At 39.3% G+C, this 14,735-nt stretch overlaps 1 protein-coding gene across 1 annotated transcript; it reads left to right on the forward strand.

Annotated features, from left to right (window-relative positions):
- Positions 1–4,691: 4,691 nt before the first annotated feature.
- On the forward strand, positions 4,692–5,498 carry LOC127082137 (uncharacterized). The gene has a single exon (XM_051022361.1). It carries the CDS (start codon positions 4,692–4,694, stop codon positions 5,496–5,498), a length of 807 nt encoding a protein of 268 aa, XP_050878318.1.
- The last annotated feature ends 9,237 nt before the right edge of the window (positions 5,499–14,735 follow it).

Raw genomic sequence — 14,735 nt, forward strand, 5'->3', positions numbered from 1 at the left:
GGTCACATCTTGGTCATTCCCCCTATCCATCTTTGAGTTTGCTTGTTACAGGGATCACCAAGCACCTTTTTGTTGGTTTGTTTTACCTTTATGTTCATATGATTAATTGCTTATCTAACCACTAATCAAAATATCAAAAATGTGTCTTGTTTATCTTAAGTTTATTGTGCAAGGTAAGGGCTTTTTAACCAAGGATATATCAAAGTTTTGTGGCTTAATTCTCAAGGAAAGTCAAAGGTTCATATGTTTATTTTCATGCCTTCTTCAACAAGCAACTTCAAGCTTTGAGAAAGTTAATCAAGAGGTAATCAAGGACACCTTATTTTGAGTTCATATTATCACCCATGTGTTTTGAAATTCAAGGAAAGTCCAAGTACACAAGCTTGTTCCAAGAGGTTTAACCAAAAAGTCAACATTTTAAAGTCAAAGTTCCAAGGATCACAACTCCTTCAATTCTCAACATTTTTGAATGATTCTTTTTACATATGACTCTTCTCAACCTCCTCCATAACTTATATTTACATTACTAGATCCAATTATCCTTGGAGGATCACCAAAAGTTTGGAGACATTATAGGTCATTTGTGGATTTAGTGAAATTTGACCTATTTTCAAGTGACTTTTCCCCAACTTTCAAGATTCATAATTTCTCCAATTTTCAGCATATGAGGCTTATTCATTTTGCATAATGTCATTTTTGATGCCCTCTAAAAGTTTGCTTCAAGGACCAAGGTCAGAATATGCTTGGAAGACCATGGAATTCATTGAGACATTACAGGTCATTTTCAGCCATGAAGCACTCAAATTTTTCTAAGTTATAGGATCAATTTTTCATGCCAACTCCAACATGACATAACTTTGTGCTCAAGCATCCAAATACAACCTTTCTTGTCACATTGTAATCTTGGCCATGATGTTAACACATTGCAAAAATAATGAGATCAAAAAGTCTCTTGAGCAAGATGCCCCATTGAGTTGAACATGGTGACTTGTAACTGAAGAAATTGCCATTGCCCGAGTTTGGAACTTCACTAATCTCAATTCCAAACCAAATTATCATGTGTTTTGGACCTAAACTTGTTTAACCAAGTCTCCATAAGTTAATTGACCTTTGAAACGCATCATTTTGCTGAGTTTTGATGAGTTTCAAGTCACACTTTTCACACACTAGGATCAAATTCATTTTGCATGAATTATGCATCATTTCACACGTATTTGGATCCAATCACATTCCATATAAATAGAGGAAGATATTGCATTCATTTCCAAGCTTTGGAGAGCCAATAAATCCCTGCTGCAACTTGAAATTTTTCCAGAAAATTCAGTTATCGTTTGAGTTTCATCTTGTTTTAATTCAATTTCTTGATTCCATTAGCACCTTTGGCATCCTCTGAAACTTTTGCAACAACTCCCAAGCTCTGAGACCTTCTGAAGTGCTCTAACCAGATTGAGCTTCATCAACTTCTGATCACCATCTAGACAAGGTAGTTCTGAGCATCATTTGAACTCAAATAACTTACCAGAATGTAGTCCTTCACTCTCTTATGCTTTCCCCTAACTTATCTGGTGTTGATTGATCGTGTTCATCATTTAATTTAATTTTTCGTGGCTTGCTTGTTTCTAAAACTTCTCTGAAGTTCCCTTTGCTCAGTTCACACAAATGAATTTGGAGCATAAGGTTGAATTTGAGATGAAAAGAGGATCACAATAGTGGTGGTATCGTCTCTTGAATTTACCAAATGATGAAACTCCGGTGAGAGCTCGTCGGAGAAAACGACCAGAGGTTTCTCAGGTTATCTGAGTTTGATCAGACGCGTTGGCAGAATGAAATGTTTTGATTGGTTGGATTTAAATCGGATCATGTGTTTGGCTTGCAGCGCATTCCATCGTGTTCTCTAACATTTGGAGTGTTGGATTTGCCACGTCAATTAATGAGGCGTGATCCTACGCTCCGTGTTTTTTCTGATTTTAATTATTTTTCTTTTATTATTTTTAATTTCTTTTTCTTTAAAAATTCATAGTAACTTCATTTTTTATCCAAAAAATCCCAAAATAATTTCTAAAATTCTCTTTTATTTTTCTTCATCTGATTTTTATATTTTCACATTTCATTTCACTGATTTTCTATTTTTCATGAATTTTCTCTTTTCTCCTTTGTTTTAATTGGTTTAAAAATACTTTTCTGTATTTTAAAATTCTAAAAAAATTATTATATACTTCTTATTTTATTTCCAACCTTCCATTATTTTCTTGGCCATTTATTTGGTGTTTTGAAGGATTTTATGGATTTTCCATTTTAAAATTAATTTAAAAATACCTTTGATGCATTTTTATTTGTGACCCTTGTGAACTTCTGTTGGCCTTGGATCATGATGGTTTGGACTTCAAGTCTCATCAAACTCAATGGATCTTGGATGTTGATGGGGTGAAAACCCTAATCCACCAAAATGGATGATTGATTTTGATGATGACTTGATAAACTTTTGGTCCAATTTGGGCGTGACTTCTCTTATGCCTCTCTTCTTCATCTCTTTATTTTCCCTTTTGATCACTTGGATAACTTGTGTCCATCTTGTTCATGATGTATGGATTGGTATTTAATGAACTTTCATCATTTCAAATCTACCCCCTAATTGATCATAGATCATTTAAGGTACTTTGGGTTGCATAAGTTTATCATAAGTGTCATGAAGTGTGGATTGAAGTAATGGACCATCCTCCTAGCCATTGTGCTTGATCATCCCTTTTCTTTTCTTTTGTGCCATGTCTTTAGGAGAATGATTTGCATATCATTTCTCTAGGATGTTGTTAGGTGGAGATTTCGATAGATAGCTGAAGTTCTTTGGAAGTGTTACGTTTTGGAGAATAAATAAAAGATGGTTGTGTCGAAGTTGTTTAATTATTTTCGTGGGTGAACAATTCTTTGTTGTCGAAGCCTGAGACTTAGAAGATTTGTGGATTTCCACAAAATATCTCTTCGACATAGGCGTTCACAGAGTCGAAGCTTCAAGCGGGAAGCATTTGAAATTTAAACAAAGTCGTTTCGTCAGGCCAACACGTGGAAACATCTGAGACATGCAACGCTTGAGAATGGCGAACGTGGCAGACATATGTGTAGAGGCTGTTAGGGTCGAATTGCTATAAATAGGGGTCTTAGTTTTGGATTCAGGAGGTGTTCAAATAGATATATAGAAATTCACAAAATATACTCGAAGTACCAGAGCGAGAGAAAAGAGTTTTACGCTGAAAATGTATGTATGAAGAACACCATAAGTTTCGTTCATGTTATCTATTTCATACCAATTATTTAAATTAAAGTTATTCACTGCCTTTTATTCTGTCGAATTGCCCTTATTTTCAGTAGTTTATCATCACTTTTACTATTGTATTTACATTTCGCCAAGTCTTCATTTTCAGTACTTTCTCAAAATTTAAAGCATTTACTTCGAGTCACTTATCTTTACCCTTCCCAAGTATTTTCGTTATATTTAAGAAACCTTTTACTACAAAGTTATCGTCATTTACGTTGTTCATAAAGTCATATGTTTCGTTTAGAATTGTTGTCAAAACACTTTTCGTTGTCCATAAATCAGAAACAAACTTAACCATGAGTCAAATCACCGTAATAACAGTTCTTGAGACACATGTCCTAGGATCAATCTAGTCGATCCTGTAAGTTACCAAAAATATATAAATTTGGAAGACTAGCGATTGTTTATCAGAAATCACTGGTAAACAAATTGGCACGCCCAGTGGGACAGTGTCAAAAGAATTGTTAATTACAATAGTTTGTTTTACCTTTGCAATACAAAATTGTTGTTATTCTTTTGGTTTAAAAAATTAGCGTTGTATGATCCTTAAAAGTGGTAGGATAGTCAACAATTCACAACCTATAACCAACAGAAAAAATGCAAAAAAGATGGTTAATACAACCAGTCAAGGGGAACAATTCCCTCCCCAGGGGACAGGCACAATCAGAGAAAATTCGATTGATGTATCCACTGAGATCTCTAATGCACAGGCCATACCAACGTCTGGATCCATGGCCTTTCATAATACGACAACAATGCCTATTATGTCAGGCGCGGCAGATACTCCTGCAATTTCAACCCTTAGGCCACCAGGATTCGGGAACTTTAGGCCTGTGAGAGATTACCCATATGGAATGCCATCTACTGCCATGGCAGGACTTCAAAACAATTCTTCCATATATACTCAACCACATAATACGGTTATTTCGCCAATTCAAAATTCTGGATCTGGCATGAACCATGTAGGTCGAAATAACCAATCACAAGGAGTCCCCACCCTATTACCTACCCTTACAACGAATAATCAGGCAGCCTTTAGACAACAAATGGATGCCAATAACCATGATATGGTAGGAGTTCTGGCCAGAGAAATGAATACCATTTTTCTCCCTTAATATAAAATGTGAATAGGACTAATACTGACAATGCCCAAACATACCAACAACTGTCAGCACAGATGGGACGCATAGCAGATTTCCTAGGCGCCCCACAATTTGTTGTTCGACGCAGGCCAAACCAGGTTATAATCCAGGGAGAAGAACCAATGATAGATCAGGTTCGACCGCAAAGGCAAGCCCCTAACGAAAGAGTCATGGGGGCAAGATTGGAACACCAGTCAATTTGACGGGAAGTCCCTAAAGAACAACCTAGGAGAGTGAGAATGGTTAATAGAGACCTGGATGCAGACGAAGTAATTCATAGGGTCAGGCGGGAAAACATGATGGAAAATGACTTAACCAATATGATAGAGAGAATCATGGCCCAGAATGGTCTGAATACAGGACTTCAACGGCCAAATTATTCCTCTCCTTTATCAGAATATATCCTGCAAACAGAATTACCAAGGGGTTGTAAAATCCCTAAGTTCACCAAATTCTCAGGGGATACTAGTCAATCCACTATAGAGCACATAGCCAGATACATGACTGAGGCATGGGATTTGGTGAACAGTGAGAACCTAAGGATGAAATATTTCCCTAGTTCTTTAACAAAGAACGCCTTCACGTGGTTTGCAACTTTGCCACCCAATTCCATAGATGCTTGGCCCCAGTTAGAAAGATTGTTTCATGAACAATTCTACATGGGCCAAACTAAGATAAGTCTTAAGGAATTAGCCAGCATCAAAAGAAAATTCACCGAACCTATAGATGATTATCTGAATAGGCTCCGTTTGTTGAAATCTAGATGCTTTACAATAGTGCCTGAACACGAGTTGGTCGAAATGGCCGCTGGAGGTTTAGACTATTCCATCAGGAAAAAGTTAGATACCCAGCATCTAAGAGACATGGCCCAATTAGCAGATAGGGTTCGACAGGTCGAACGCTTAAAATCTGAAAAGGCCAGAGCGAATAAGAATTATAAGAAAGAGAGGGTTGCTTATGTCGAATTCGAAGACGGAGAGTTTGAAATCGCTGAAGATCCTTATGGTCTTGAGGAATTCGAAGTAGATTTGGCTGAATTAAAATAGGCATCACCCTATGCCTACAAATTGCTTACACCTTCGAATGGCAGAAACCCTGTCGAAACTGAAAAGAATGATAGATTTCCCAAAAAGACTTACACATTTGATGTTACCAAATGTGACGAGATCTTCGATTTATTAGTAAAAGATGGCCAAATGATAGTGCCTCCTAATACCAAAATTCCTCCGTTAGAACAACGAAAAAAAAGAGGCTTTTGTAAATATCACAATTTTTTAGGCCATAAAATTTCACAATGCTTTATTTTCAGGGATCTTATTCAGAATGCAATCAGGGATGGTCGCCTCAAGTTCGCATATAAAGGGAAAAAACAGATGAAGGTTGATACTGATCCCTTTAACATTGCTGAGACAAACTATGTTGAACCTGTCGAAATCAACATGATTGACGTGGGGGAAATGGAGGTTGTAAAAGCAACAAGAACTGGAGGCTATACGCTGGATGGAAAGCAGGCTACTGATGGCCTAAGTAACGATGTTTCCTTTGGAATCTCTGTCAAAGGTAAACAGGTTGCTAACGTCGAACCAAGGGCCACTGAAGGTCTCAAGGGGAAAGCAACTAAGGCTACCGAGGGCCTAAGAAAGAAATTCGAGGAAATTTCAATCACTGATGGCGCCAGTCTAGGTGTCAACATGGTAGATCTGAAGTAACCCCCCCCCCCCCCCGAAATGGAGGAAGTAGAGGAATGTTTGAAGATGGAGCAAGAAGGGATGAAGTTTGGCTATCCCAAAGCCAACGAAAGCCTACGTGAATATCTCTGGAGATGTCACAAAAAGAATGATGACATGTTGTTGTGCCCAAGATGCAGCATCAGGATATCTCGAAGGGTGGTTGAGGATTACGAGAGATGGCAACGAACAAAGACCGAGAGAAACTGGAGGAAGGAAAGCCAATTACAGAAGGTGTATCCCACGCCAGGAGAAAGCCTTCTTGGTTTCATTGTGCGTTGCTATAAATATGAAACAAAATGCTTGATGTGTCCCAGGTATGGGGCAGTGTACAACAGAGAATTAGCCGAAGCATTCGAAAGAATCCCATATGACCAAGGTTGGGACGGACATGGAGGTGACCTAAACATGTATAGCTTCGACAAGAGAGGAGCGCCTAGGAGGCCAGATAGCCCTCACCCAAGGGTGAAAAGAGTTATGTTTAAACTACCACCAGAAGTCCCTGAGGACAAATGGACTCAGGCGGGACCAAAGAAAGGAAAGTGGAGAAGCTTCGAGGATGGAGGAAGAAGCTCTTGGGCGTACAGAAAACAATTTCAGGCGTCCAAGAGAGAGGCTATCAGGCTAGAAAATTACGAAGGAAAAAATCTTATGTCAAGATCCCAGTGGAGAAGACATCAGAGGATGAGGAAGGCAGAAAGAGAGATGAATCTAAAAGAGAGTGGAGAATCCAACAGCTTCAAGGTTCCCCCAAATGTCATGGATTCGGCCAAACCACCCGTAGGAAGGAAGTTATTTCCAGACGAAAACATAAGTCAGAAGGTTCAGAAGGAACAAGTAAGAGAGAAGGAAATGCTCACTGACAACTTCGAGTTCGACGGAGTGTCTTCTGTTAATATGAATTGCAACATAGTCTCAGTCCTGTCGTACGAGTATAACAAGGAAACAGAGGTTGAAGATAATGAGGAAGCGGACGCTGCGGAGATGGCAAAGCATCAACCAGTGTGTTACTATGTTCTAAACAGTGGTGATGTCGAAGAGCAGAACGCTATTTTCGAAAGGCCTCGCCAGGGGATGTAGAGTCACCTCAAGCCCCTATACATTAGGGCCAAAGTTGGACAGGTGGGAGTGAATAAAGTCTTGGTGGACGGAGGAGCAGCAGTCAATTTGATGCCCCAATTCATGTTGAAAAAGATAGGTATGTTCGACACTGATGTCAAACCTCACAACATGGTATTGTCAAATTATGAGGGTAAGATAGGACAGACGCTGGGCGTCATACAAGTGGACCTGACTGTTGGGTCAATCACAAGACCAACGATGTTTATGGTAATACCTGCAAAAGCAAATTACAACTTACTACTAGGGAGAGAATGGATACATGGAAAAGGGGCAGTCCCTTCGACCATGCATCAGAGAATATCCATCTGGAGAGAAGATGGTGTGGTAGAGAATGTCGAAGTTGACCAAAGTTACTTCATGACAGAAGTAAACCATGTGGACAAGAGAAAATCCAACAGGAACTTGGCTCACATAGGACCATGCTACCCAGCAGAAGAAGGCTACGCCCCAAATAAAAATGCCTTATACTTCTTGACTCTCCACCCAAATGGCTTTCATTGGGATAGGGAGATTATGGGAGACCCAGAAGAAGGGGAATCATCTGAAATACGGCCAACAAGCTGGGATGAAGACCTGTACTATGACTGAGTCTTCTTTTCTCGAAAAGATTTCAGCCTACATGGCTGAGAACAAAAGACAAGCGGCTCTCGAAGCCGAGATAACAAACATGGCTAACAAAGCCACATATGGTGAAATCTATAATACAGGACCTAGGGAGTACTCTAAACCAAAACCCCCTGACGAACAAGTACATGTGGAACCAACAGAACAGAGGTTAGATGCCATCTATGACGAAGAGCCTCTGGGATTTGAAAAAGATCCAGTAACGTCAAGTGCAAAGATGTTAGCGCAAGATCCTCTTGAAGAGATTGATCTCGGAAATGGAAGTGCAAAAAGAATTACCTACATCAGCGCTAAACTGGACCCCAAGTTGAAAGTGAGAGTCATTGAATTGTTAAGAAAAAACAAAGATTGCTTCGCTTGGGATTACGACGAGATGCCTGGTTTGAAGAGGGACTTGGTCGAATTAAAGCTGTCTATCAAGGATGGCAAGAAGTCCATCAAGCAGACTCCAAGAAGATTCGCCCCAGAAATCCTTTCAAAGATCAAAAAAGAGGTTGAAAGACTTCTTCGTTGCAATTTCATCAGGACCACAAGGTATGTCGATTGGATTGCAAATATAGTCCCTGTTATCAAGAAAAATGGCTCTTTGCGAGTATGTATAGATTTTCGTGATCTAAATGCAACAACTCCTAAAGATGAGTATCCAATGCCTGTGGCAGAGATGTTGGTTGACTCAATCGCAGGCTATGAATATCTCAGCCTGCTTGATGGATATTCTGGCTATAACCAGATTTTCATTGTAGAAGAGGATGTTTTTAAAACAACTTTTCGATGTCCTGGGGCAATAGGCACTTATGAGTGGATAGTTATGCCTTTTGGCCTAAAAAACGTTGGGGCAACATACCAGCGAGCAATGAATTCTATATTCCATGATTATATAGAGACATTTATGCAAGTGTACATAGATGACATTGTGATAAAATCTACGTCAGATGAAGATCATCTAACCCATCTCAGCCAATCATTCGAAAGAATGAGAAAACATGGCTTGAAAATGAATCCTCTTAAGTGTGCATTCTTTGTGCAGGCTGGATATTTTCTGGGCTTTGTGGTCCACAAAAAGGGGATAGAAATCAATCAGAACAAGACGAAGGCTATTATGGAGACCAAAGCACCATCAACCAAGAAAGAATTGCAATCATTATTAGGAAAGATAAACTTCCTAAGAAGATTCATTTCGAATTTAAATGGTCGAACTCAAGCCTTCTCTCCCCTTCCGCGCCTGAAACAAGGGAAGTTCGAATGGAATGACGAACATCAAAAGGCATTCGATAAGATCAAACATTATCTGATGAATCCTCTTATCTTGGCACCACCATGTGGAAAGAAGCCTATGAGACTGTATATATCAGCTTCTGACACTACCATAGGTAGCATGTTGGCGCAAGAGAATGAAGATGGCGTCGAAAGAGCCATTTATTATCTTAGTAGGGTTTTAAATGATGCAGAAACTAGATACACTTCGATAGAAAAGTTGTGTCTTTGTTTGCATTTCTCTTGTACTAAACTCAAGTATTATATAAAACCTATTGATTTATACGTCTCTTCACATTTTGATGTCATCAAGTATATGTTATCTAAGCCAATAATGCACAGTCGAATCGGCAAATGGGCTTTAGCACTCACTGAATACTCTTTAACCTTTATGCCTTTAAGGGCAATGAAGGGCCAAATAGTATCAGACTTTATTGTAGACCATGCAGTGGTCGAAAATCCTCAACTTCAAGTTGAGTTGAAACCTTGGAAATTATTCTTCGACGGTTCCACCCATAAGGATGGAAGTGGGGTTGGGATAATGTTAATTTCTCCTGACGAAATTCCAACAAAACTCAAATATAGAATTGAAGGTCCCCTTTGTTCTAACAACGAAGCAGAATATGAAGCCCTTATTGCAGGACTTGAGGCTTTGTTGGAATTGGGGGCAACTAGGGTCGAAATTAAAGGAGACTCAGAATTAGTAATCAAGCAACTGACGAAGGAGTACAAATGTATAAAAGAAAATTTGATTATGTACTTCGTCATTGCAAATAGGTTACTCAAAAAATTCGAATACATCGACATAAAACATGTCCCTAGAATAAAAAACCAAGAGGCTAATGACTTAGCACAAATAGCTTCAGGATATAGAATTTCAAAAGAGAAGCTAGAAGAGCTTTTCGAAGTAAGAGGAAAGCCAATGGCTTCCAGATTGTCTCCGACAGATTTGGAAAGCACCCAGTTAGGATATGCTAACAAGGAGGAGTTTAAAGTATTGGCCATTGATACCTTAATAGCTACAGATTGGAGGAATCCAATTATTAATTATCTTAAGGACCCTTCGACGGATACAGAAAGAAAAACCAAGTACAAGACTTTATCTTACGTGTTGATAGGGAATGAATTATTCAAGAAAACCCCTGAAGGGATCCTGTTGAAATGCTTAAGAGAAAGCGAAGCTTACTTGGCATTATCTAGTGTACATAGTGGAGCTTGTGGAGCACACCAGGCAGGCCATAAGATGAAATGGTTGCTTTTTAGATATGGAATGTATTGGCCCACCATGTTAAAAGATTGTATAAAGTTTGCTAAGGGTTGCCAAGAATGTCAAATACATGCAGGAATTCAACATGCTCCTGCAAGTGAGCTTCATACAATTATTAAGCCTTGTCCTTTCAGAGGATGGGCATTAGATCTAATTGGGGAAATTAGACCCAATTCATCCAAAGGTCAAAGATACATACTTGTAGGAATTGACTATTTCACTAAGTGGGTCGAAGCAGTACCTTTAGTAAATATGGATCAAGAAACTGTTATCGAATTCATTCAAAAGCAAATTTTATACAGATTTGGAATCCCAGAAAGTATAACAACAGATCAAGGATCAGTTTTTACAAGTCGAAAGACGCAAGAGTTTGCAAAGGAAATGGGTTTCAAACTGTTAACATCCACACCCTATTATGCTCAAGCCAATGGGCAAGTCGAAGCAGCCAATAAAGTAATAATTGGTTTAATCAAAAAGCGTGTAGGAAAAAAGCCAAAAAATTGGCACAAAACTTTAGACCAAGCGCTTTGGGCTTGTCGAACCTCCCCTAAAGAAGCAACTAACACTACACCTTTCCAGCTTACATTTGGACATGATGCAGTATTACCTGTCGAAATCTACTTGCAATCAGTGAGAATCCAAAGACAAGGAGAAATTCCATATGAATTATATTGGGAAATGATGATAAATGAGCTAATGGATTTGGACGAAGAAAGGTTGCATGCGTTAGAAGTATTAAGAAGACAGAAGGAGAGGGTAGCAAGGGCATACAATAAGAGGGTCAAAGGTAAAACCTTCACTATGAATGATTTAGTTTGGAAAGTTATATTACCTATGGATCGAAAGAATAAGGCATTAGGAAAATGGTCTCCACATTGGGAAGGACCTTTTCGAATTTTAAAAGCCTTTTCAAACATTGCATACGAAATAGAAGAACTAACAGAGGATCGAAGAATCCTAAAAGTAAATGGAAAATACTTAAAGAAGTATAAACCATTTATGCACGAAGTTAGAATCATAACAGCATAGTAAGTAAAGAACTATCATAGCCAAAATGTTGAAGATATTTAAACTCCAAATATGTGCCAAAATGGCTTTCGTCTTAATCAAGTTACAAGTAAACAAGAGTCGAATAAAGCAAATACAGAAGGAAATCAAAAAGGAATGGTGGCCCTCATCCGATCATATTTTTTCTTTGCCAAGCCAATCTTATACTGAACAGCCGCTTGAACCCCTCTAAGGCGTGCAATATCTTCATTCATAGTCGTAGCCTTTTCGACATGATCTACACTTTGCTTCGCCAGATCATCAACTTCAGTACTATCCAAGCCTTAGATAACAACCTGCTTCGCCTTAGCGTCAGAAATCTTCTTCTGCAATTCTGCAATATGAGATTCCCAGAGACGTATCGAAGCAGTGTAAGTGTCGAACTCTGCTTGGGCTGATTTTTTGGAAGCGGCTAACTCCTCAGAAGCTTGTGAAGTTCGAAGGGCATTGTCAAACTCGATGGCTTGAGCTTTTTCAGTCGATAGAAGCTTAGCTTTGGCATCCACCTCCCTATGATATTCAACACACACTTGGTCAATAAGGTTCTGAATATCAATAAGGGCTTCACCTACATCAGTGGGGCAAGCATTGATGTTAATCTTGCTTATCAGCTTCTTTATGCTAAAGATTTCTCCCACATTATTCCTTAATTCGTCAAAGAGATTTACATTAAAAACTGCCTTCTTCACCTGCTGAAGGAGTTCGTCATGTGATGCTTCGTTTGCACTAGCACCAGAATGGGTCGAAGCTCCAGAAATACTTTGCTCTGAAGAAGACTCTCTTTGAGCCATCATTAACCTCACATACTTGAGGGGATCATTTTGTTTTAAAGATCTTTTCTCCTCCTCAGTAAGTGGTATAGGTGAAGTCTGGGTGATGGATGGTCGAACTTTAGTTGGAGTTAAGACCGTGTCGACGCTGGCATTACTAGTTCCAATTTGATTTCCCTCAGTATCAGCTTCTCCCACATTCATGTCTTCATCTTCTTGAAAATACCCCTCAATCTCATCTGAATCCTGATCATCCTCATCAACATCATCTGAAGGGAACGCAACTCTGGTAGGAGAATTACTAGGAGTATCCTCAGAGTCTTCTTTCCCTATTGAGTCCTTCTCGTCAACGTGCTTCGAATCTCTTTTACCATCTTCACCAGGAGAAGAAGTTTCTTCTTCGTTCTGAGCGTTATTTGCTTCAAGATTTTGAGCTCCAGTCGAAGAGCCTTTGTTTTGGATAACACCGCTGATTGTCGGAGGAGGAGATGGATTCATGCCGCTCGAAGGATCACTTTGATTGGCAGTAGAAATGAGGGGAGTGGTGGCTTTGTTCTGAAAATAAAGTGTTAGAATAAAGTATGAGTTTGTCGAAAGATAAAACACTTGAGGTCGAAGTATACCTGTTGAGCCTCAGGGTCGGAGGCATTGCTCCCGGTGTGCTCCAACGCTGCGCCACCAGAAGGCTGGGATGGAGTTTTCTTTGGAAGAGGAGGGAGAATGTTGGTTTCGACACCTTGTTATTTATTTGGTTGGAAAGGGGCAACTGTTGCCTTATTTTTCTTCTGTTTTTTCTTGAGTGGAGTTGGAGGAGTATCCTCTTCATCATCTTCGACAAGAATTATATTAGCAGTAGAGGCTTTTCTTTTCTTGGGTGTCAAAGGAGGCTTGCCACTACCCTGAAAAAGAAAATTATAAATAATTAGAAAAAATACGAAAGAGATAAAGAAGTTATTTGATGTAATACCTTTGAACTCTTCTTCGTTTTCTGGAGCAGCACCAGAAGGCATTCCCTGGCTTGAAGAGGTAGTTGGCTTGGAAGCAGTATTTGAACTAGCCTTCGCCACAAGCTTCTCTTTCTTCGCCACCTTCCTTTCGACGGCTAAAGAAGGATGTGAGTTAGTTGAAACATGCAAATGTTTAAAAGATTGGCAAAAAGACGAAAGGGAATTGTAAAACCAAGAAATCCAAACATTCCACACCTTCACATGTCGGAGAAGTAATTCTCACTGCAGCTAAGTCGAAGTGAAGAAAGCCTTTGAAACTGTCTAAGGTATGTTTGGATGCAACTACTCTTTTAGCAGGTTTTTGTTGGTCATTTTTCAGTTCATTAAAAATATTCCCACATGTAAACCAGTTTGGGTAAGGGGTAAAAAATGACAAAGCAAAATCTGCACTGGGTAAATTTGGAAATTTGGGTGGTTCGCACTCAAAGGCCAAATCATATTTCAATTCAGGTTTTACAGCTTTGAGAGTTTTTCTTTTGGTAATCTGTTTTTCAAATTTTTCTTTTAAAATTGGCGCTGCATCACAAACGGTTCTAAAAAGGTTCGTTGGGTCATAGACAGTTTAAAAGTACTTTTGGAATGCTCAAATTTCTTCAGAATGAGTAAGCTTACCCTTGGGGAAGTTTTCCTGCAAAGATGAAAAGGCCTTCGTTAGACGTTCTTTGATTTCAGCAGTAGAAAACATATTTTGGGAATAGAAATCTGTCCACCAAGTGGCAAAACCATTGGTGGAGTAGAACGAGAGTTGGTAGGATATTAATTGGAATTCAGCAAAATTTGCATGGAATTCTTTGTGGATGGCAATGTCTCGAGCGCTCCATTCAGTCCTTGCACAATAGATCTCGCGCTTTTGTTTGAATAAAGAAACAGGGATAAGTTGACACAACCCAAATTGTCGAGAGACAAAATTAGGCTGATAAGCCAACAGACACACATGGCTCTTTACTGGCAGAATCCTAGAAACGAACAACCTTGGGAGGAGAAAGGCGCGTTATATGTCTTCGATCTCTGTGTTGGCATTTTCCACAGTGTCTTCGAGCGAGGCAGTAAACCAGGAAGGACCATGGGTTCGACTGGCAAAAGGAGCCATCGAAGGAAGAAAATGGTGACGCTTCAAGAACATCAAGGTGTATTTGGTGAGGGAAGTTTGTAAGTTGTCAACATCATCAGATGGAGTCAGTCGAAGGAGTTTGGTGCCCTCAATGCTTCGATTTATTATCTCTGGGGCATTTTCTTCGATGTTTCCTCGTGTTGGCAAAAAGGATTCGAAAGTGGCATTAAGCCACAATTGAAGAAGCCAATAAGGCCCAGATAGTAATAAATTGGTACCAGATTCATATTCCTTTAGCTTAGCATTAGTCGATCCTAGACTTTCGTACAAACTGGCCAATAAGAGTTCACTCAAACACACTCTTCGACCAGCATGTAATTGGTTAGCGAGCGTTAAAAATTTCTTAGCAACTTG

The sequence above is a fragment of the Lathyrus oleraceus genome, chromosome 5 (assembly GCF_024323335.1).
Source record: "Lathyrus oleraceus cultivar Zhongwan6 chromosome 5, CAAS_Psat_ZW6_1.0, whole genome shotgun sequence".
Classification (NCBI taxonomy): domain Eukaryota; kingdom Viridiplantae; phylum Streptophyta; class Magnoliopsida; order Fabales; family Fabaceae; genus Lathyrus; species Lathyrus oleraceus.

What these genes read in the sequence shown, in the direction of transcription:
- LOC127082137 (XM_051022361.1), top strand. Translation starts at nt 4,692, where the DNA reads ATGGTTAATAGAGACCTGGATGCAGACGAAGTAATTCATAGGGTCAGG.